This window comes from Triturus cristatus, chromosome 3_2, assembly GCF_964204655.1.
Source record: "Triturus cristatus chromosome 3_2, aTriCri1.1, whole genome shotgun sequence".
Classification (NCBI taxonomy): Eukaryota; Metazoa; Chordata; class Amphibia; order Caudata; family Salamandridae; genus Triturus; species Triturus cristatus.
Window position 1 is genome coordinate 449,656,398 of NC_140584.1, and position 21,974 is coordinate 449,678,371.

General features: G+C 44.7%; 1 protein-coding gene across 1 annotated transcript in view; it reads right to left on the bottom strand.

The window, feature by feature from the left end:
• The window catches only part of TSG101 (tumor susceptibility 101), a 225,373-nt gene that overhangs the window by 130,282 nt on the left and 73,117 nt on the right, over positions 1–21,974 (bottom strand). The window contains exons 5-6 of the mRNA XM_085648060.1: positions 18,462–18,582; positions 8,693–8,759 (exon numbers count right to left, since the gene is read on the bottom strand). Coding sequence (XP_085504186.1) covers positions 8,693–8,759; positions 18,462–18,582 — 188 coding nt within the window. The remainder of the gene's footprint in view (positions 1–8,692; positions 8,760–18,461; positions 18,583–21,974) is intronic.

The window sequence follows — 21,974 nt, forward strand, 5'->3', positions numbered from 1 at the left end:
ACCTGGTTAAGCTGTGCTGAGTGTGGACAATAATTGTAGAGGACTAAATATCCTGCACATCTAATTTATGATATAGTTGCTGAGGAATCTCAGGTCCACGTTTGCTTTCAGGTTTCTCAATCTTATTTGAAACATTAATAATCTTGTGTAATTTGCTTGTGAAAGTGCTTTACTACTCCCCTGTCAAGCAGGGATGAATTCTCATGATTTTGTAGCATGCAATGTTTTGCCAGGCTTTTAACCAGTTTGTGAGAGGATAAGTTGATGTTATTGACAATATAACGATATGGTCTGAATCCAACATTTGAATTATCTGTCAAATGTTATTTTGGTCCATTAATCAGGACCACAAGCAAGATTGGTAAATGGTATATACAATTTTCATAGATGTTTTTACTGGCTTTACCTTTTCGGCACCAATTTTTCTGAGACAATGGGTGGACCTAAACCCTTGTTGTCCCTCTGCAGGTACGATTGCAAAAAACATAGACTTCTTGTGAATATGGGACAGGGTGAAAATCTGCAACCACTAAAGAATTTCCTTTTAGCCCCATGAAAGGCAAAGTTCATGTTTGTGTTATGGCCTCTAAGCGTTTTACAGTGTAGGTATTAGACTCAAACACGCATCATCCACATTTTGCCAAATAAATGTATCCTATTGAAAGACATTCCCATTAGGCCTATATATCAGACTCTGAGCATTTCAAGCCATCTTATCTCAGTATCATTTGCCTATTGCACACTTGGTGAAATGTTAAGCCTGTTTTTTTAAGTTGTCAGTGTATTCACTGAGGCTATTCTGATATCTCTAGATTCAACTGTCTCAGCAAGCGTGTCTCTAAGCATCATGTCAGCTGCCTTCTTGGGATTTATCATTGTATACTACACGTTAAAAGCTTAGTGCTAGTGCCTCTGTTGCACACCATTCAAATAAAGTAAAAGTTCCCAAATACCTTCTGCTGCATCACCCACATACCCTTAGATGGACTGTTTGACTCCCAAGAACTAGCCCATTCTCACAGAATTTTAAATAAATCATCAATTACCCCCACCAACAAAATCAAGTTGTCGGTGTTCGCTCATAACATCCCCAAAAAATGATACAACAATGTTATATCCATTTATAACGCGCTCGGATACTCGTGAGTGTCCCGGCGCAATACCAGAGGGGTGCAAGAAGAAGCTATCAAGCAAAGAAATGAGTCTTAAGTTTCCTTTTGAACACAGCTGGGTCCTGGATGGACCGCAAGGCAAGGGGGAGGGCATTCCAGGCCACACTTGCCTTCACCACAAAAGAGCTGCCCCCTAGCCTCTGGAACTTGAAGCGCGGGACCTGAGCAAAACGAAGGGACATGGAACGGAGGGCTCGCGAAGGAACGTAACAAGAGAAGCGCCTCTGAAGATAAAGGGGGCCATAACCGTGGAGAGCACGATGGGCCAGAACCAAAGATTTAAACTTGACCCTGTCCGCCACAGGCAGCCAATGGAGAGAGTGCAATTAGAGAACCACACTATTCCTTGCCAAAATGCCCAACAACAATCTGGCCGCTGTATTCTGAACCACCTGTAGCTTTTTAAGCAGGGATCCAGGGGCGCCAGCATAGAGGGCATTGGCATAATCTAATCGTGACAAAATCAAAGCACACATGACAGTTTCTCTTGCCACCTGCAGGAGGAGTGGAAAAAGTTCCTAAGAGTCTTAAGAAGGCCGAAGCAGCAGCCGGCCAGTTCCTTAATGTGTGTTGAGAAAGAAAGACTCTCATCGAACCACACTCCCAGATTTTTAGCAGGCTGTCCCGAGGAAAGGGGCAGTAAAGAGTCGGGCGGCCACAGCTGCTCTCGGAAGCAGCGGGGAACTTACCAAAGAGCAGAATCTCAGATTTTTGTTCATTGCACGTAAGCTGTGCATCCGCCAACCACTTAGAAATTGAAACTAGGCACTGTTGCACCGCTGAGACGGAATCAGATGTTTTGTCCCAGGTAAACAACAACTGGGTATCGTTCGCATAGGCCATCACCTTAGCCCCAAGCTCCTCTGCCAGATATATCAGTGGCGTAACATAAATGTTAAAGAGGAGAGGGCTAAGGGAGGAACCCTGCGGGACTCCAGTAGTAACCAGCTGAGGGGAGGAGGCGAAAGGAGGGAGCCAATTCTGCTCAACCCGCTCCTCCAGGAAAGACCTAAGCCAACCCCAAACAGCTCCCAACACACCAATCTCTGCTAGTCGGGCCAAGAGAAGAGCATGTGGGACCGTGTCGAACGCCGCCAAGAGGTCCAGCAAGATTAATGCCGCCCTCCCGCCGGCGTCGAGGCACTCCCGGATGGCCTCCTCCACCTCTACTAAGACAGTCTCAGTGCTGTGAGAGGCTCGAAACCCTGATTGAGCTGGATGCAGGAGTGCCTCAGTCTCCACATATTCTGTGAGTTGTTTATTGACCACCTTCTCACAGACCTTGGCGATAGTCGGAAGGAGGGAGATGGGCCGATAGTTCCCTGAGTTAAGGGGATCCAGAGAAGGTTTTTCATCCACCCCTGAGGAACAGCCGCTGTCTGAAGAGACAGATTGATGATAAGGTTCACCTCTATATGTACACTCTCTGCCACTGCTGCCAAAAGCCTGGCCGGGCAGGAGTCCGAAGGAGAACCAGACTTGAGCCCCCTGAGGATTTTAAGAGATTCCAGGGGGTTCGACTGCTCTAAATGCTGGTGGAGACAGCGAGTTGCACCGCCAAAGGCCCCTAGCGGCAACCATTACCAGAAGGAAATGTAGCCAGGATGGCCTGAATTTTATCGCTGAGGCAGCATGAGAGCGTGTTACACCAGGCGAGAGAAGATGGAATTACACTTGCTTGAGCCAGCGGAGACGTAAAACTCTGCACTATGGCAAAGATTTCTTTAGCGTTGTTCCTGGCAGAATCAATGCGAGCTGAGAAGAACTGCCGTTTAGCAGCGGCAATAGCATCGTAGTAGATTTTAGGAATTCCGGTGTTTTTTTTCCCAGTATTTTCCCATCTAATAAAAATTATAGGAATCAGTGGTTATCGATCAATCAATGCATTTGTAAAGCGCGCTTCATACCCGTGAGGGTCTCAAGGCGCTGGGGGGGGGAGGGTGAGGGGGGGCCGCTACTGATCGAAGAGCCAGGGCTTGAGGAGTCTCCTGAAGGCCAGCAGGTCCTGAGTCTGTCGTAGGCTGGTGGGGAGAGCGTTCCAGGTCTTGGCGGCGAGGTAGGAGAAGGATCTGCCGCCGGCGGTGGTTTTCCGGATACGAGGGACTGTGGCGAGGGCGAGGTTGGCTGAGCGGAGGCTTCGGGTGGGATGTGGAAGCTGAGTCGGTTGTTGAGGTATGTAGGTCCGGTGTTGTTTAGGGCTTTGTGTGCGTGGATGAGGAGTTTGAAGGTGATCCTCTTGTTGACGGGGAGCCAGTGCAGGCCTCTCAGGTGGGGTGTAATGTGGCTGCGTCGGGGGACGTCGAGGATCAGTCGTGCCGAGGAGTTCTGGATACGTTGTAGTAGTCTCAGGAGCTTGGTTGTTGTTCCTGAGTAGAGGGTGTTCCCGTAGTCGAGTCTGCTAGTGATGAGGGCCTGAGTGGCGGTTTTCCTCGTGTCGGGAGGGATCCATTTTTAGTGTCTTTATTCTTGTTTTTTTGTTCTGTACATAATTACAGGTATGGTGCTTTTCCAGTTTTTATAAAGACATCTGATTTTATTTCTTTTCCTCGGTCAGTCTTATTGTCTATTATTACTGCATTTCTTTACCGGTTCCTACCTCCCTTGTGTATACTCTTTCATTAAATTTGCTCTTTCAAGTAATTTTGGAAAATTTCTCTCAACTCCCTGTCTGTCTAGTTTCCCAGTAGTCAAATTCCCCTTTCTAGCACCCCAGTCCCACACCATGTAAAGGATGTGCAATAATAGAGATATGTTTGCACCCCCATCAAGATTTGATTGGAGATGGCCACAAGGGCACATTAAGAGGCTGAGCACTGTTCATGGCGGTAAAGCATCCATCACAGAAAAGTTCTTTGAGGAAGACAATGTAATTAAACTGTTCAACACCAGAGAGCACCAAAGCAGTAAAAGGCAGGAAAATCTGGTGTTTTGCATTTTCTATTGAAAAACAAATTTGCCCTTTGGCGGTGTTTTATCGGTTATAATCAGTCTTAACTGAAAACCAGAAACGCTAAGTATAATGTTAATCCAATTCTGACAGGCTGAAATTCCTTAATGTCATTCAGAGGTAGTTGGAGACGAGATATTTATTTTGGTGACCATAAGAGTGGGCACTTTTCTTCGAAAGCTCAATCTATTTCTGCTTGAAGAAGTTATATTGATTGATAAAGGCTAGAAAACAAATTACTTTGTTTGACCCCTCTGAACAGATTTACACCACATTTGGCAATCACTTTGTGTAGTCAGATAAGATCCAGCATGGCAATTTCTTTGCTCACAACTAGAGTCTAAACTGATGAACAGGTTTACACCAAAAATAACCTGAAAGAACTTAACTAAGTAAGCATGCTTTCATTGGTTTGGTATAAACCCACTGAGCAGGATTTGAGATATATCCATTTACAAAAGTTGCAGAGCATGGTTTAAAGGGTTAACACTTTTGTAAATCTTGCCCATTTTCATTTGTGGATATGAGCCACAAATCCAAAATTTCAAAGATAAGGAAATCCAATTGGACAAGGGAACCTTTTTACCCATGGTTTGCCAGCAAGTTGAGAAAAGAAGCCTGTCATTAAGTCCTTTGGCTCAGTGACATTTGAGTGAACTGTTGTTTGCTAGTAGAAACTAAGGCAGGCACACCATTTGGGGGAATAAGTACAAGAAGGTTAAATTGCATGAAGGGGCCCCTTATTACTGCAAGTCTAAAGATTCCCAGGCATTAACTGCATCCAGGATGTCCGAGAGTGTTATTAATTTGTCACTGTTGTGAGGCTAATTATACCAGACTTGAGAAATTTACCGTCCCAATGAGAGTATGACTTAATCAAATTTGTTTTTATTATACCATGACTTTGGTGGGTGTCTAGTCAATAGGGCTTTTCTCGCATATCCAAACTTGTATAGCCTTTTGCCTGGTGATGTTAAAGTTGGGCAGTTTATCCAGGGACCTTGCTTTCAGGTCAAGACACAACAGTGTGTAGGGCACAAATTAAAATGGAATAGAGACATTGTACAGCACCAAAGGTGATATCCAATGTGGATTAATTGCAGCTCATCCTGTTTAAATACCCTTAATAATGAGATTGGTAGGGTGGGGTTTAGTTGTGATTTCCAGTGATAATGAGTGATTGTTCCCTTTCCTATTAATGGTTCAATGAACAGCTGATATTGTGTACCCCATTAATTCTCCTTTTATTATATAACCATGTATTATTGCATGTATTATTAGTGGGTAATTCAGAAAGATAGGGAACACAGATTGGCAAGAATTTACCTCCCAGTATGGCTTAAAGGACATCCAGGAGACAAGGAAGTGGGTGGAAAGGCAGATTTGCGTTCTTCAGTTTTGCACTTTAATTTCAAGGGAAGGGCCTCTGGTGGTCCTAAATCAGGGTAAAGATTATATGTTTTGCACACTGTACCCAAATTCATTGTGACTGGGAGATATTCATATTGTCCCTTTCAAGATTACCATTGATCAAGATCGATAATTTGTAATGTTTACAATAGGGTAGATGTGCCTGCAAGATTCCCAAAACCCCAAATTACTGTACTCTATTTTATTTTGTGTAGACTGAATAGAAGGTTATCATGATGGTATAGCTCCAAACATCATTGGTTGGGGGGGAGGGGGGTTGGAAAGGAGGTGTTTATTCAGTGCTTGAACAAGCCCTCCTCTTTTCCAGAAATGCTTATCTAGGAATATAGGAGCCTACGCTTCCTAAAGTATCCCTCACCCACGTTCCGACAATTATTTGACTATTTGGTCAAATTCATGTTCCAAAAGAACAAATGTAGGAGTTGTCTCCATTATATTTTGCATGGGATAGCCAGGTGGGAGACATTTGCTGATTTGATGATTATTTAGAGTTGAAAGTAACCATGATCCATTGGTGATGATCTGTTTAATAATAAGTTTTGCAGCATGTTTTTTTTTAGAATCACAGGTTAGTAAATAAAATATCCCAATCTAATGAGCAAAAAGCTTTACCACTTCGAATCTAAGGCAGAAATTATCATACCCAATACAGAACCTAGGTCTTTTGGTTCCCTCTTTTCTGACTTACAGGTTCCTTTTCTGAAATTACAAATTTTACACTGGCTCTACTGAACCAGGTTGGACGGGTTAATATGTGAATAAGTGTATGGCAGCCAAGAGCCTTCTGCGCTTGGCTGTAAGAACTCTATAGCTGTGAATGTTAAGGGCCTCAAAGAAAAACTGCTAGGAGAAACAAGCACTGGGAGAGCCAAAATGTCTTGCCCATGGGCAAGCTTTTGGATTTAGTAATCGTGTGTGTGTGTGTGTGTGTGGTGGGGGGGAGGGGGAGGGGGGGGTGGGGGTAACGGGGGAGGTGGGGTGGTTAATGGGATGATTTTAAAAAGCGCTATAACGCAGCTTCATATCGCTTTTTAGGGCTAGATTGTGCACACGAGGAGCGAGGGGGAGACAAGTGGGGGAAGAAAGAGTACAAGGGAGGGAAATGGGACAGTGGAGAGGAGGAAGAAAGCAAAAGAGGAGAAACGGGGGAAGGAGAGAGAATGAGAGAGCGATGATGTTAGGGAATAAATGGAGAGAGCAAGAGATTGGAAGTGGATCAAAGTAAGCAAAATTATGGGGGAAAGAAAGCACTGGATTGTGGCATGCTAACAAAGTAAATAAAAACATTTTGACAGCAGCGTCATGCAAAGACACAGAGACACCGGGCGGTGGGAGGGGGGAGAAGAAACAGATGGGGAGTGAGAAAAAACTGGAGTTGAAGGGGATAAGTTAAACAAGATTTTTTTTAAAAGAGCTATGGAGAAGATAGCAAAGAAGAGTGACAGTGATGCCAACGAATGATAAGCTAAGGGCGGGTTACAAACCCATTTTCAGATACAAGAGTCTCACAAGCAAGAGCACATGCGGTAGCACATGGTTTTGCACGTTCAACTTAAAAAGGGGCTCTTAATTACGCTCCAGCGGTACTGTAAAGCGTACCTGCAAGGGAATTTAGAAATAGGAACAGTTCAATAAACGCACACAGTTATAGGTCTGCACACTGCTTTCAGAGCAATGAATGCCCGCCAATTGCAAAAGCAAGTCAGAGCTGCCTGCCTACTTCAATCACTATGGCGAATGAGGAGAGAAAGGCAACACTTCTTACATGTGACAACCTGTAACATCTCATTACAGGTCCATGTAAGGAAGAGGCGGCAGCAGAGTAGATACATAAAATGTAGAAATGCTGCCAGGGTGATCCAAGCTCGATACAGAGAGCACCTTGCTATAAAATGAGCTGTGTTGGTTTACAACAGAATATATTCTGCTGTTGTGGTGTTGAAAACTGCTCACAGAAATATGCGCTCCACAAAAGAGGCACATATGTTCACGTTTACAGTGACAAGTCAGGCCTTTTATCATGCTTACATAACCAGGAAAAACTCTCCCCCAGTCACAGATTGGGTTGAATTCATCATCGTTCTTTAGCTCACTTCGCCACCTCACTTCAGACCCAATCATATGCAAATCAGCCTTGACCATGTTACTCATGGGAGTAGTCCATCCCAAACTGCCAAGCCAGGTCTTTTCTGGACCAGAAACAAGCATCTTGGGTCCGATGTCGGGGTAACACCCCTCATCAGTCAGGCTAGTTTGAATCCAGTGGCAAAGTGAGCAAGGGACCCACGTCTGGGCATACCCTGCCAACTTAGGGCGAACAAAGCAAACGCAAGGAAATGATGGACGGAGAAGTGAAACTTTTCAGACGCTCACCCCTAGTCACAGATCTGGGTTGAATCCATCATCGTTCTTTAGCTCACTTCACCACCTCAATTCAGACCCAGACATATGCAAATCAGTCTTGACACTGTTCCTCATGTCAACAGTCCAGCCTGAACAGCCAAGCCAGGTCTTCCTTGGACAGGAAACAAGCATCCTGGCACCGGTTTCGGGGTAATACCCCTCATCAGGCTAGCTATATCTGTAGCATATGTACTGGAGCTTGACATTTCTTACACAAACTGTCAAATAACGGAGTACCTTTCTTCTACCTTGGTAAGTTACTAGGACTAGGGGGAGATCTAACCCAGAATGACAGTTGTTAGACATCTACCCTGGGGATATCTGTAAACAGTGTGAACTTTAGTCTGAAACGGAATGCCACACTTTCACCAGTGTTCCTACATCTGTAATACTCCCAGAATAGAGAGTTTTGGACCTAGGAGTAGTATTCAGTCCTTAATTAGGAGGTTACAAGTATAAGGAAGCAGACATCTGCTCAGTATACATTTCTCAGTATCAGAAGAAAAGGTCCATTTGTCCCAGGCTTATAAAGGCAAAAATGGTCTGCACGCAAATTCTTGACACACGGATTTGGGATCGAAATTTCCAAGCACTAGATATGTGAAAATCCAATGACTGCAGCATTTGGAAGGAAAACACTATGAGAAGGAAACATTTAATAATGACAGAAGGCATTGTTGATCAACTAAATGATTTTTGAGCAATGACATGACTAATAAAGTACAATTCTTCACAGTACCTTGGATTGGCCACGTGACTTGTCGGGTAAGGAGGGATTCCAGCAGGCATACCAGGCATATAAGAAGCTGACAAACAAATATACATGCTTTAAATAAAGTATTTTCTCAGCACATTTGCCACATTTTACATAAACAATTAAATCAGACAAATATTACACACAAAGTATTTTTAGAATACACAGTGAACATCATAGGAAACTAGGGACATTGCCACACTTGCGGACTGCGCAGCAGAAAGTTAGCCTGGAAAGCGAACACTTCAGAAAAGTAGACATTCTAGGAAATTGGAGAGAAGGTGGGGAGTGTTAGGGGAATTCTCTTGAGTTCTACCCTAAGGATTCCAGTCCTGGGAGACCCTAAAATGAAGCTAAGTGAGGAAAAATGCACAAAGCTGAATAACGTGTGGAAAACATTCAACATGGCCGAACTTTCCAATTTTCCTGTCCTCTGACCAATATGAACTAGCCTTTGTAGAGTGGAAATGCATGACAAGTACGATATTTTGTATTCCCAGGGCAATAGTGGTAGGAAAACCTTGTACAATCAACCAACAACCATGGTCACTCACTGGAAACATTTTAACCCCTACTTTTCACACCCTTATGATGCTAGGTTTCTGTGACTGCATGGCTTCGTTGGGACAGACACTGAACATCCTGCCTGTTCAATCAAAGCAAACACTGAGCCCCGCAAACTGGAACATTTCACAAGAACCCAAGGTGGCATTGTGCTCCCACCTTCAGAGCAGTCCCCTCCATGACTGAGAAGTAGATGAAGCAAAAAAGTGAACAGAAAGCAAGTGAGAGTTTAGGAGTGAAATAGGCGCTCAGTAGAGGTTTCCACACGTTAATGGCTCACCATGTGAATACAAAAGTAGTGAAGATGAAACAAGTACAGGCTGATTCTGTAGAGATAACAATGGGTCTACCTTGCTCCCAGCAAGTGGAAATACAGAGCTCTTCTTTGGCAAACAAGGATGAGTGTTGACCATCCAGCTACTGACTCATCTTAGTCTATCTCTTGTAATATACAGTTCAACCCATTTTTGACTAGGTAAAAAGGAACCAGCCAGCAGTTTAGTTTTAGCCAATACAATGCTGGTTGAAGGGAGGGAGCTGTTAATGGGAAAATGTCTATAGACTAGGAGTAAACTAATCGCTACAAAGATACTAATCACCAAGCGAATGTACAGGTTATGTTATTCTCAACTGTGGGTAGATGTTACTGTACAGTGACTAGATATAGAGGAGGATACGGAACACCAGGCATCTCCGGCTTAAGAAGACAAACATCTGGGTAAATTGTGCAGCCCTTCGGAACTGTACCGAAAGAGTGTAACATCTGTAGAATTATTTGATGGGTATGTGCCTGAAGATATCACTAAAGCTGTACTAGCTTGCATGTGTGGGAACAAAGAACAGAGGTTTCTCTTCGGGCAGAGCACTGCAGTGGAACATGTGAGATGCCGCACACAGTCTATCCGATAATAATGACTCTAGCTGTAGCTCAGCTAAAATGAGTGCCTGCATATGTTACAAAGAGTTGGTCCGTAGAATGCAGAGCCATGGTTTGATGTATGGCATGCTTCAGAAACTGTGCATTCTCTGTTCATCTGAGACAGCATGCAGGCAAGGAGGGAAATTGGGGGTGGGAGGTGTGGGGCCGAGGAATACTCCTGTTCAGGTCAAACTCAGTCAAAATGTATGCAACAAAAGTTGGATGTGTACTCAGAACCACATTATCTTGAAGGGGCACAGTGTAGAGTACAGAGACATAAGTTGACAAAAGTCACTGGCTGAAATTACAGTGATCAAGAAGTATTCAAAGACAGGAGCTTCAAGTTTCAGGAAACCATGGGCTCAAAGAGCTTGTACATTATTATGACCAGACCTAGGGTCAGATCCAAAGAGAGAAGAAAGGGCTGTACAAATGACCAGAGAACACGTGCAGCTGGCATACCAGATTCTATTCTACAACCTCACTGGCAGTGAAGGATTCATTAATTTGTTGACGCTGGCCCCCATGGCAGCCAGGTAGATGTTGAAGGTGCTCCTATGGATGTCTGATTTGACAAAATGTTTAGAAAATGATGAAACCTTGCCTATTAAGCTGGTTGATATTCTCTTGCAAGACAATAAATAAAACGTTACTGTTCTTTTGTGGAAGAAATCCTAGCAGAAGTCACAACATCCAACTTTTCTGAAGAAAGGCACATTTCTCAAGAACCAGGTGCCAAGAAAAGCAACAACAGGGAGGGATAGCATCTCCTCCTATGGAGAGAAGCCCTTTCCTGGAATAGAAAACATTGTACCCAATAAAAAGATGTGAGTAGGCTTACTGAAAGACTAGTGAGGCCAAGCTCGGGCCAACAGAATACCAATGCATACTGGACTAACTATTTTCTGGACAACAATCAGAATCAAGATATAAATCCATATTTAGAACTTTTCATAGCTCTGAGATCACGCTGGTGGCAGTTACTGATAACATTCGACTATCCTTATATGCTGGTTCCCCTGCCATGCTTCTTGACGTATAAGCAGCCTTTGATACCGTTTCTCACACAATACTGATATACAGGCTGTGTGTAAAAGGCATCTGTGGCAAAGCCTTATTATGGCTCGTTGACTTGACCCACGGGAACAGTCCAGCCCAAATTGCCAAGCCAGGTCTTCCCTGGACCAGAATCAAGCATCCTGGGATGGTTTCAGGGTAACACTCCTCATCAGCCCAGACGTGGGTACTGTGCTCGGTACGCCACCAGATTCAAGCTAGCCTGGCTGATATGGGGTGTTACCCCAAAATCGGTCCCAGGATGCTTGTTTCTGGTCCAGGGAAGACCTGGCCTGGCAGTTTGGGCTGGACTGTTCCCATGGGTAACAGGGTAAAGACTGATGTGCATATGGCTGGGTCTCAAATAGAATGACAAGGCGCCCCAAAAAACCTGATGGATTTAACCCAGATCTGTGACTGGGGAAGAATGTATGATTAATTCAGCATTCCATCCATCATCTGTTCTTTTTACCAGGATTATATAGGCGTGAAAGTGGGAAAATTGAGTCTGAAAATGCGTGTCAATGGTGGCCAGAATGTCTTCCCAGAAGTGAACCAACTTGGGGCAATCCCACAGAATATGTGTATGAGTCACCGGCGCTCCAGATCCTCGCCAACATTCGGCACGGAGGGGCATGTTTCCTCTATGGAGTCGGGGTCAAGTACCAGTATGAATGGCACATCCTGTAATATCTTGCCACTCCTTATGGGTTAACTGTCTACCCAGCTCCGCCTCCCAGCGAAGCTGCACCGGAGACTTCGACACAAGCAAGCTAGGCAACAACATTGTATACAAATCCATGATTAGACGTTTATCCGTTTGTTTGGTAAGAAACCATTTCTCGAACTTTGTCCTGTGTCTTTGCGCCCCTACCCTAACTGAGGGCTGCATAACCCAATGCTGAATCTGGATAGAACGCAGCCTCTCGTCCTCCAGTATGGCACAGTTGTCTCTGAGCCTATCAAAAGGAATGGAGCCCTCCCCATCGAAAAAATGCCCACTAGAGCGGCATCTCACCCCCTGCCAGAGCCGGAATCCGCTAGATTAAGTCCCAGTGTAAAGTCGGGATTGCCAACTACAGGAGTTAAGGGGGAGGGAAATGAAGAGAGGTTGCTACTTGTCGCCTGCCCGTCCCATACCCTTAGGAGTGAGCCAGTTATCGAAGATAGATAGAAGCGTGCCGGTCTATGGACCCATGGCAAACACGGAATCTTCCACAGCGGGGTCCCGGCCACTGACGAGTCCATAAATAACCAAGGCATCTCAGACTCTGCTCTGGACCACTCGACTAGATAGTGAAGCTGGGCCGCACAATAGTAATGTAGCAAACTCTGGATACCCAGGACCCCAGCTCGGGGAGCATGCCAGCTGAGTTCCGGTTTCATACAAAGGCGACCATGGGCCCAGGCAAAGCACTGTATGAGCTCCTGTACAGATTATATCATCCCTGGCTGGGGTTGTAATGGGAGAGTCTAGAAGAGGAAAAAAATCCTCTGGAGAACCATAATTTCAGAGGTGCTACATGGGCCAGCAAAGACACAGGATTAGGTTTCCATCGAGCTAGATCAGCCCTTACTCGCTGTAGTAGACTCTGATAACTAATAGTGTTAACCTTCCTCAATGTCGGCACCAGCTGAATTCCCAGATAGGAATGGACCCAGTCGCCCACTGTAGCGAGTGACTCTGGGCTTGATAAGCCACTGTCTCAGCAAAGCAGAAATATTAAGGGCCTGTGATTTATGAAGATTTGTACAGAAGCCTCTCCAAACTCTCTCATCTCCTATAAAAGGACCAGTAGGGCGTCTCAAGGATTTTCTAATGTTACTATAATGTCATCAGCATATAAGCTGATGACATGTTATTCCCCACCGAAGTGCACCCCGTGATGGCCAGGTGTTCTCTCGCTCTTTGTGCTAGTGGTTCCATGTAAAACGCGAATAACAGAGGTGACAATGGAAATCCGCGTTTTGTGCCCCAGCTTATAAGGAAAGGTACGGAACTCCGACAGTTAACTCTAACAGATGTTTTCAGTTCCCCATAGTTGCTCAAGATCCATGATCAAAACCGATCTCTGAAACCAAAATGGGCCAATATCTCTTCCAGATAGGGCCAGTGAAAAAGAACAAAGGCATTTTCGGCATCTATAGAGAGTAGCATGATCTCCCTTTTGGAGCGGTAGCCTTATCTATGAGGGGAGGATCAGTTTAGTACTATAAGTGCATTTTCTCTAGGGATAAAACCTGCCTGATCCGGGGCCACCAGTCCCGGCACAAGAGGGCCAAGACGGGCCACCAGACTGCCAGTGAAGAGTTTAGTATCTACGTTTAGCAGAGAGATGGGTCTAAAGGACCCACACTGGCAGCTGTCCTTGCCGAGTTTGCTTGATGTCTTCTTAGACAGACGGACAGAGATGATTGTGCTGGGCTCTTTCAAGTCTCACACCATTCCTATTAACAAGGGGGTCTCCCAGGGTTCATCGGTGAGCCCTACGTTATTCAACATCTACGTGGCCCCACCCTTGCCCAAATTGCTAAATCTTGTGGCTTCGAGGTTATAGCATACGCTGTTTGGACAGGGCGTTGATGGGGTAAAACATCGTTTTATAGATTGTATGAGAAGGATTGCTATTTGGATGACATCAAACTCTTTCCAACTGCATATCGACAAAACGGAGATACTGCTGTTTGGTAAAGCCTAGCAGCTCTGGTCATCAGACTGGTGTCCCCCTGAACTTCCCTGTCTCCCAGGCAAAACTATGAAAAACCTTGGTGTAGGCTGGATCAGGCTCCATCTATGAAAGACCATATCGACTCAATCTGTGGTTCCTGTTTTGCCATCATGAGGGTTTTGGGGAAAGTATTCCCTTGGCTGCCATCCTCTGCTAGGAAAACTCGGGTTCACCTTTAAGGCATGATTCGGCTTGACTATGGTAAAGCGTTGGTAGTGGCTGTCAATGACACTCTGTTATCCAAACTTCAGGTGGTGCAGAATATTGCTGCATGCTTGATTTGTAATCTTCCCGCAGGCTTTGTCTCGGCCCCCGCGCTGAGAGCCTTTCTGTTTCACCCAGAAGTCTCGGATGGGTAGGGGCCCCACCTTACCTAAAAAAGAAACGGAGTCAATATTATCCTGCTAGAAATCTCAGATATAGAGACAAAGCCTTGCTGAATGTCCCCTGCATTTGTACTTCTAGATCTGGCGGAAGATGCTTTTCCTTCTCTGCCCCTTCGGCCTAGAATCAACTTCCATACTACATCCGCATTTGTCCAGACTTTGCTAAGTTAAAAACTGATGGAGACTTCGTTGTTTAGTCAGTTGCTGGGCCCTGTGTTAGTGTACTATCGAGATACACCTACAGGGTGTGAGTTGCTGTGCTTTATTAAGATATATTAACATACCATAAAAGTAAAGATACACATGAACTTTCCTCACCAGCTGGAAATCAGGCTGTTCCCCAGCGATTCAGGTCCCTTCCCTATCACAGCTCGAGTTCTGGCAGTTAATAAAAAGAGGGACACTTGCATTAAAAGGTAAACTATGGCAATGGTATTATCTATAAAAAGTGAGTGTAGCCAACTTGTAAGGGAGGCCGTTTGGGCCAGAAAGACTGATTTTAACTTCTTGAGGAATGAAATGACAGATCCATCAACAAATTGCCACTGTTAGGCTAAGTACAGCTTCAGGGAGTTTATGTTTAGTTTTGTGTGGGGGAGAACCTCTTCACACCTAAATGCCAGTAGTCCAAGTTGTTTTTCATGAGGAACTGTCAAGCCACTCAGCATTTTCTTTCAGGAAATGGCCACTGTCTGAAAGAAGGCATTTCAAAGTCAAGAATCCACATTATTTATAAATACCTGTATTTCTTTTGATGGCATCAAGGAGAATTTTGTGGAGAACACTGAGAATCCAGCACTGAATAGGGTCTTAAGTGTGAGGACAAAACTGGCTCCTTAATGAAACTGTGATATGGCAATTATCCAGCCCGGGATAGCAGTGCACTATCAGCAGCCAAATAAATGTAGCTACTTGGGCCAGGACCTTAGGGAACACCAAGCGGCCAGAATTAAGGACGGAAACCTCTACCGATCGAGCTTGTTTGCCACAATGAAGCAGAGGTTCTCCTGCGTTCCTGAAACATGGGTACATGGATTGAAGTGCTGTGCAGGTCCAGTGAAGAAAATTAGTTGTTTTGATCAGGGTGGAAGTTTTGCATGGAGCAGAACATTGCATATTGGTGGGGATTTGGGGCCGATGACTACAGCAAAAAGAAAACTTTCAACCAAGGGACTGATGCGAGACTCCTTAAACAAAGTAGAGCAGGACCGTTAAACCCAAATTGTTCCCTACTCCTTAGGTTTATGGGACAGACTTGGTCATCTGAATCTAATTTCAATAGATCTGCAAGCTCCTCCTTTTAGATTGGGTCTGAAAACTTGTATACAGATGCTGTAGGCTTGGAGCGAAAAATGGCCCAGGTCTTGAATGTCTGAGAGACCTTTCCCACGGACAGAGGATCCAGTGATTGGGCCAGAATCACTTGGTTGGTACTCAGCATTTTGACCATGCATCTACCAGTCGTGTACCGCTGGTGGACCTTGTCAGTTGTGTTATGGTGCATGTATTTGCATAGTGCAATATAACTTGGAGGGTAGCCTGGCCTGATGCAGGAACTCACTGGGCCCAGCCGAGGGTAGGCCCAGCTCTTGTAGAATTCAAGAATTGACAAGGAGGTTTAGATGTAAAGGGACAGCTCGACGACAACGACTCGGACATCCGCATCACAGCCTCACAGCTCCTCAGAACCGACGCATCGCCAGCTGCGCGTTACATCCTTGATGAATGAACTTTGCATCGCAAGCCCCATCGACGGGATCCTTGAAGTCGACGCCACAGGACCTTTCACGGCAGCCTCGCCGCAATTCAGAACCGACGCATCACTGAGGCTGCGCAACGCTTCTTCGCCTCAGGTCCACGCAACGCTCCGCAATCAGGATTTAAGGTACTTTGTTCAGAGGGTCTAACCTGGTCCCTTTAGTCGGTCCACGCTCCATCGTGGTTGACCTGAACTTTTGATTTTGTCCTGGTCCGGCACGACCAGATATCCCTTGTTGACACTTTGTGCTTTTTGGCGCTGTTTTACCTTAAATCTTTTAAAAATCAACATCTCTGGTTCTACTAATTGGATTTTTGTTTTGTTTTATTTATTAAACTATACTCTATATATTTTAGGGGAGGACCTGACCCAGCAGTTCAGGCTGGACTGTTCCCATGTGGAGCAGGTTCAGGACTGATTTGCATATGGCTGGGTTTAAACTGGAATGGCATGGGGAGCAAAAAATTATGGGTTTAGGCCCAGATCTCATTACTGGGGTGAATGTTTGAAAATGTTCAGCATTCTGTCAATCAATTGTTCTTTTTGTGTGGAGTGTACAGCTGCACCAAAAAGCTTGCTAATACGTTCTAATACATCTAGCACTAAAACCCTCGTACAGATATTTTCCTGCCAGTGCCCTTTGACAAAGTACACCGTGACATGGGATTCTAGCAACCGATACACTAACTGTAGCTAGTGGCGCTGTTTGGTATGCATCTGTGATGGGCAATTTTAGCCAATCACTACGAATATTGATTGAACCAAAATGTCCCTGAAGGTAAAAAGAAGAGATGACGCCAAACTACCACCCAAAAAAAAGCAAAACAGAATAGACGTTTTTCCTGACCATGCAAAAGGCAAAATAAGGACTTAGATGTGCAGAGCATTTGGATCTGTGCTATGTTTTTGATGTGTGGGTGTGTAACATTTTGGGCAACTGCATCTTCTGAGACTTTTTTTTTTTTTACCCTGCACATTGCAACAGGTGATTCTAACCACTTGGAAAGGAGGGTGGGGCAAAGCAGTGCCGTCTTGGTATTCACTCTGATATTTGAAGGTTAGTGTGGAAGCTAGAAAGGCATAAGGAGAAAAGGGAATATGATCAAGAGCATTGAAATGAGATTGGAAGAGTGCCCATAAACCTCATGTGAAGGGAAGATTTGGTTGCGCTACCACCCCATAAATGGGAAATGGTGTGTATGGTACAAAATCTGTACGCTGGGACTCATGAGTTGATTGACAGTCAGTGGTGAGGCAACAGCAAAACAGGAGCCAAATGAAAGCATGGTGATCCCAAGTTAGAGAGGGGCTGCTATCGGTAGAAAAGATACACATTAGCCTGTGTGGGAAAAGCACATCAAATGAACGAATGTGGAGAGACAATCAAGCCCTGTCCCCACAAATGGGTGGATGTCAATAAATAGGTTAGGTGAAAACTGCCTCCAGCTCAAGGGTGTCTGAAAGGTGCAGAAAAGCAAAGAAAAAAACACTGCACAAGGACGAAAGATACAATCTTACACAAACAGCTGGAGTTCCATTACAACCCAAATTGTCTTGCAGTGGAAAATGTAAGGAAACCAACATTACAACCTCAATCACAAATATGATATCCCAAAACAGAGTCATTATACATGAGAAATTGAGCAAAAAATCGAAAAGAAAAAATTTCTCAACAGCAGGTGTTGCTTTTTCTACTGTAGATTCACATGCTATGCTTAATTCCACAATCTAGTGTTGAATCATTGCAAGTTATTTTTGTCCGTCTTTTTTTCCAATATTAATTTCAGAGGTGACCAAAATGACTCATCCTGAGGTCGCTCTGAAGCACTAAATGAATCTAATTATAGAGTATTCTCCCCACCCCATCTTGTGATGTGTCAGTACCTAAGGAATGTGTACCGATGCCACCTTCGTTGGTTGTGTGACAACAAGCTGCATACCTATGGTTACAGGTTAAGTAATGTTTTCTACTTGCAGCATGTGTTGCAGACTCGCACACAAGGAGCAAAATAAAGAATACGATACGGACTGCCATATTGCGTGCTACCTGGAAGCTTATTCATCTCGTTATTGGAAAGCCCACGTATCGAGCAATTCAGAGTCCAGGCCGGCATTTACCACACATTTGGTACTGCCACACCACCAATGCCCTGTGATGGAGTGAAAATAAGGGGGCACCTTTTTAAAAAACTGCAGCTGCAAGAAGCACCACTACATAATCTCATTCGATGGCTTCAAAACAGTTACCTAAACTTTGAAAGAGCAACGTACATTTCAGCTTTCCGTGTCAAAAACACACACAAAAAACACGTTTACTCTCTGAGCTTAGATTTTTACTTACTGTTTGGAGGTCCCGTTGCCTGGTAGGATGTCGGTGGAGCAGCAGCACGAGAAAATACTGGTGGCTCTTCACCAAAAACCACAATCATTATTTGAATCAATCCTAGCAAGTCTGACTGAGGCTAAAAGAAGTGGAAAAACAGATATATCGGTTTGTTTTTATTAACTTAAGCTCCGCTGCCTCTTCACAATCTGCTCATTTCTAGACCCCTCACCCAGGCATAGCTCAGCAGTTAAGCATTCATGTCTGGCTCTTTCCAGCTCAGTCTATTTGTGCCGAAGCATTTGTTGGCAGACAAATCCTTTCTGCTTTAACTTATTCACATTGCTCTCCTAGAATCAAGAGCAGAGCCAGCACACTGACCACAACACTGTACAAAGTATCTAAACAAATCGATAAAGCTCAACCTAACAAACTACAATCCAAATATAGACTTCACCATGAGATGGTCAAAAGCGAATATAAAATAAGAAATTAAGGACCATATTAGCAATACAAGGTGTAAGTGCTAAAGCAAACACTACTTTTTATTTAGGAATCTGTATTTTTCAAGCAGTGGGAGAACCTAACCTGGCACAATATTATAGTGGGCCCACATGAGCAAAATATAAAACACAATTTCAGTTCAGTTTTTTTGGCTTAGTGGCCATAAAAGCACATAAACAAACAGTAAAAAAAAATCATTATTATATGAAGTAAAGTATGAAACAAAATGCATATAAAAACGGTCCGTAAACAGAACAGCCATATTTACAATATTGATAATTGAGCTGTAAAACACGATACATTTCATTGCTACAGTTAATAAAAGAGAAGACTCGGGTAGGGGACAATTATGTTTAAACTACATATTAAGTTGCGCATATTGACACAGCAGCACTAGTTTGATTCTCATGGGGAGACATTATTTTGCCCTGGTTCTCCACATAGCCATCAGGTATCGGGAGAGCGCCAAGATCAAGGGCTTGCTGGAGTCTGTTTTTAATATCGTTAGGGCCACTTATGCTCTTTAAAGCCCAAGTTCTGACAAAGCAGAAACATCCAGCACCACCTACTGGTCGTATAAGCTGGCCAAAAAACATGACATGTTCTAAGGTCTCCTTTGAGGCCCAACAAGTATTTTGCAGTAAACGAACAGAGGGGCAAGGTCCCATAGGTAAAAAAAAAAACCGGTACATGCGCCTAGCATTTTATCTCATCCATCTCTATTATATGTGCTCCTGACCAAAAAAAAAAAGCATCGGTCAGGGATCGGTCAGGGATCCTTTCCCTAACAATCTCTGTGTTGCCAATATGCTAGTTTAATATTACACTTGGATATTAGCCTAGCCTCTCTCAGGGCACTCCAAACAGCTGAGAACCCAATCTCTCCCAAGGTGGCTTTCACAAACGTGATTCAGGGTATGTTACAGGGGCCCATGAGACTGAGTATTTCCTCAAGGAAATCTCGATAGGTATGGAGCTCTGGAGTATCCCAGATCTTCCTCCAAAAGAGGATTAAAGGTAGGCCTATTTTGTCTGAAAGGGCTCTCAACCCTAGATCAAATGTAAGAGGAAGCAGGGGGGTACTTATAAGGGCACCCACTAGTAAACACATAAATCGGTTTTCCACCAAGTGGAGGCATCCAAATGACCCCACAGTTCTGCACCATGGGAAACCGTCCCCAGGGCTGTATGGTGGTATACCTGTAGGGTAGGCTGCGCAGTTCGAAACAGAGTTGTGTGCCAGCTTAGTTATACTTCGTACAACTTGTTCACGTTTTAACCTACGCTGGGTAATGTGTGCCTGCCACCCCAGCTGTTCTGTCAATGTGATGCCCATGTAGGTAAAAGTGTGCACTCTCTCAAGGGGTCTCCTGCTAGTGTCGGGTTAGCTATGGTCGAGTGACCTGGGCTCAATATCATAAACTTGGTCTTGTCCACAGTTATTTCAAAGCCCCACACCTAGCAGAAATATTCAAAGCAGTCTAGAAGGTTTTGTAGGCCCATGGGAGCCTTGGAGAGGAGGAGGGTGTCGTCAGCAAACATGAGGGCAAGGATCCTTAAGTTGCCCACTTAGGGGCATCATTATCACCCTATTCGAAGAAATTTATGAGGTCGTTAATAAAGAGTAAAAATACCTCAGAGGTAAGTACGCACCCCTGCCTTACCCCTCCCCTTACAGGAAATGGCTCTGTTAATTCGCCAGCCTGCCCTCACTTGACCTGCACATAATTGTTATCATGCAATCTCAGTATGTCTCGTAAGTAGCTGGGTACCCCCAACTCCTGCAGCACCCGCCAGAGGGTCAACCTGGGGACTAAGACAAAAGCGCAATGCAGAGCCACAAATACGATGTACAGGCGACCATTCCCCAGAGTGACCACTTTCCAGTATAGCATCAGGAGCCGGAACAACTGGTCAATCGTACCTGTGGCCTCTCTATAACCCACCTGCAACGGGGGACATAATATCATTATACATCATCCATTCCTGCAATCTGCAAAGTACAACTCTGCTAAATAGCTTTTGAGAGCTGTCAAGTAGATTAATAGGTTAACAGTTAATTGGCATTTCACGAGGGCCCTTTTTAGGTCTCGCATACGCAGCGCGCATGTGCTGCTTTGGAAAAAGACCTTTAGCCATCGATTCCCTTTTTCTTCCAAAAACGTGCACGGGCTGCATTACTTTCAATGGCAACGCGTGCACGTTTGGCGATTCCCTTGCGGGAGCGGGCAGCGGCGTCTGGTGTTAGCAATTATCGCGCCTTGCTGCTCGCTCCCGCAAGGGAAACCGGCGCAGGCCCCCCTCCCCTGCTGCCGCGCAAGGCGCGCGTATGCACTTGTTTAAGTCTTTGCTGCAACACACTGCTTATAGTTGCAAAGGCTGGCTCTTTCTCCTCGTTAACTACCTTCTGTGGATGGTAAGCCCGCCCTCCCCCCTAACCTGTGTGCACCTCGCCGAAAGGCACTGTTGTATCTGTAAAGCTGGCAAATTAGTGCTTGTTTGCCTTTTGAGTTCCACCACGATTCCATGCACATCATTATTCTACACTGAAAAAATATCTAAACCTAGAGAAGACACCACGGGTCGCCACACAAGCCTGCTGTGCAGCTGGAAACGCACACATAAGACAAATAGCCTTTACGTCGGGGAGGCTTTAAGGGAAACGTGGATGTGTTCTGAATGCTAAATTTCAAGATACACATCTTAAAGAAAGGTTGCCATAACAACGCATACTTTTTTGAGTGCGTGTGTGTATAAGCAGCACCATTTCAGTTTTTTTAATGGCGCTCTCTGTTAATCATGACTCAGGCACTGCAGCGGGAAGCTGCGACCCTCCCACTCCAGCAGGAGGAAGTGGAAACAAGAAGCGCGTGCAAAGGAATGATGGGGAGACAAAAAATTATCACCTATTTGACACCACATACTCCGAGGAACCCCGAGCTGCCCCAGACTGCGGGGCCAGTGGTGTGCTTGAGGACAAAAGCCTTAACCGGATCCGAGTGACTAATACCCGTTAATTGAACATTT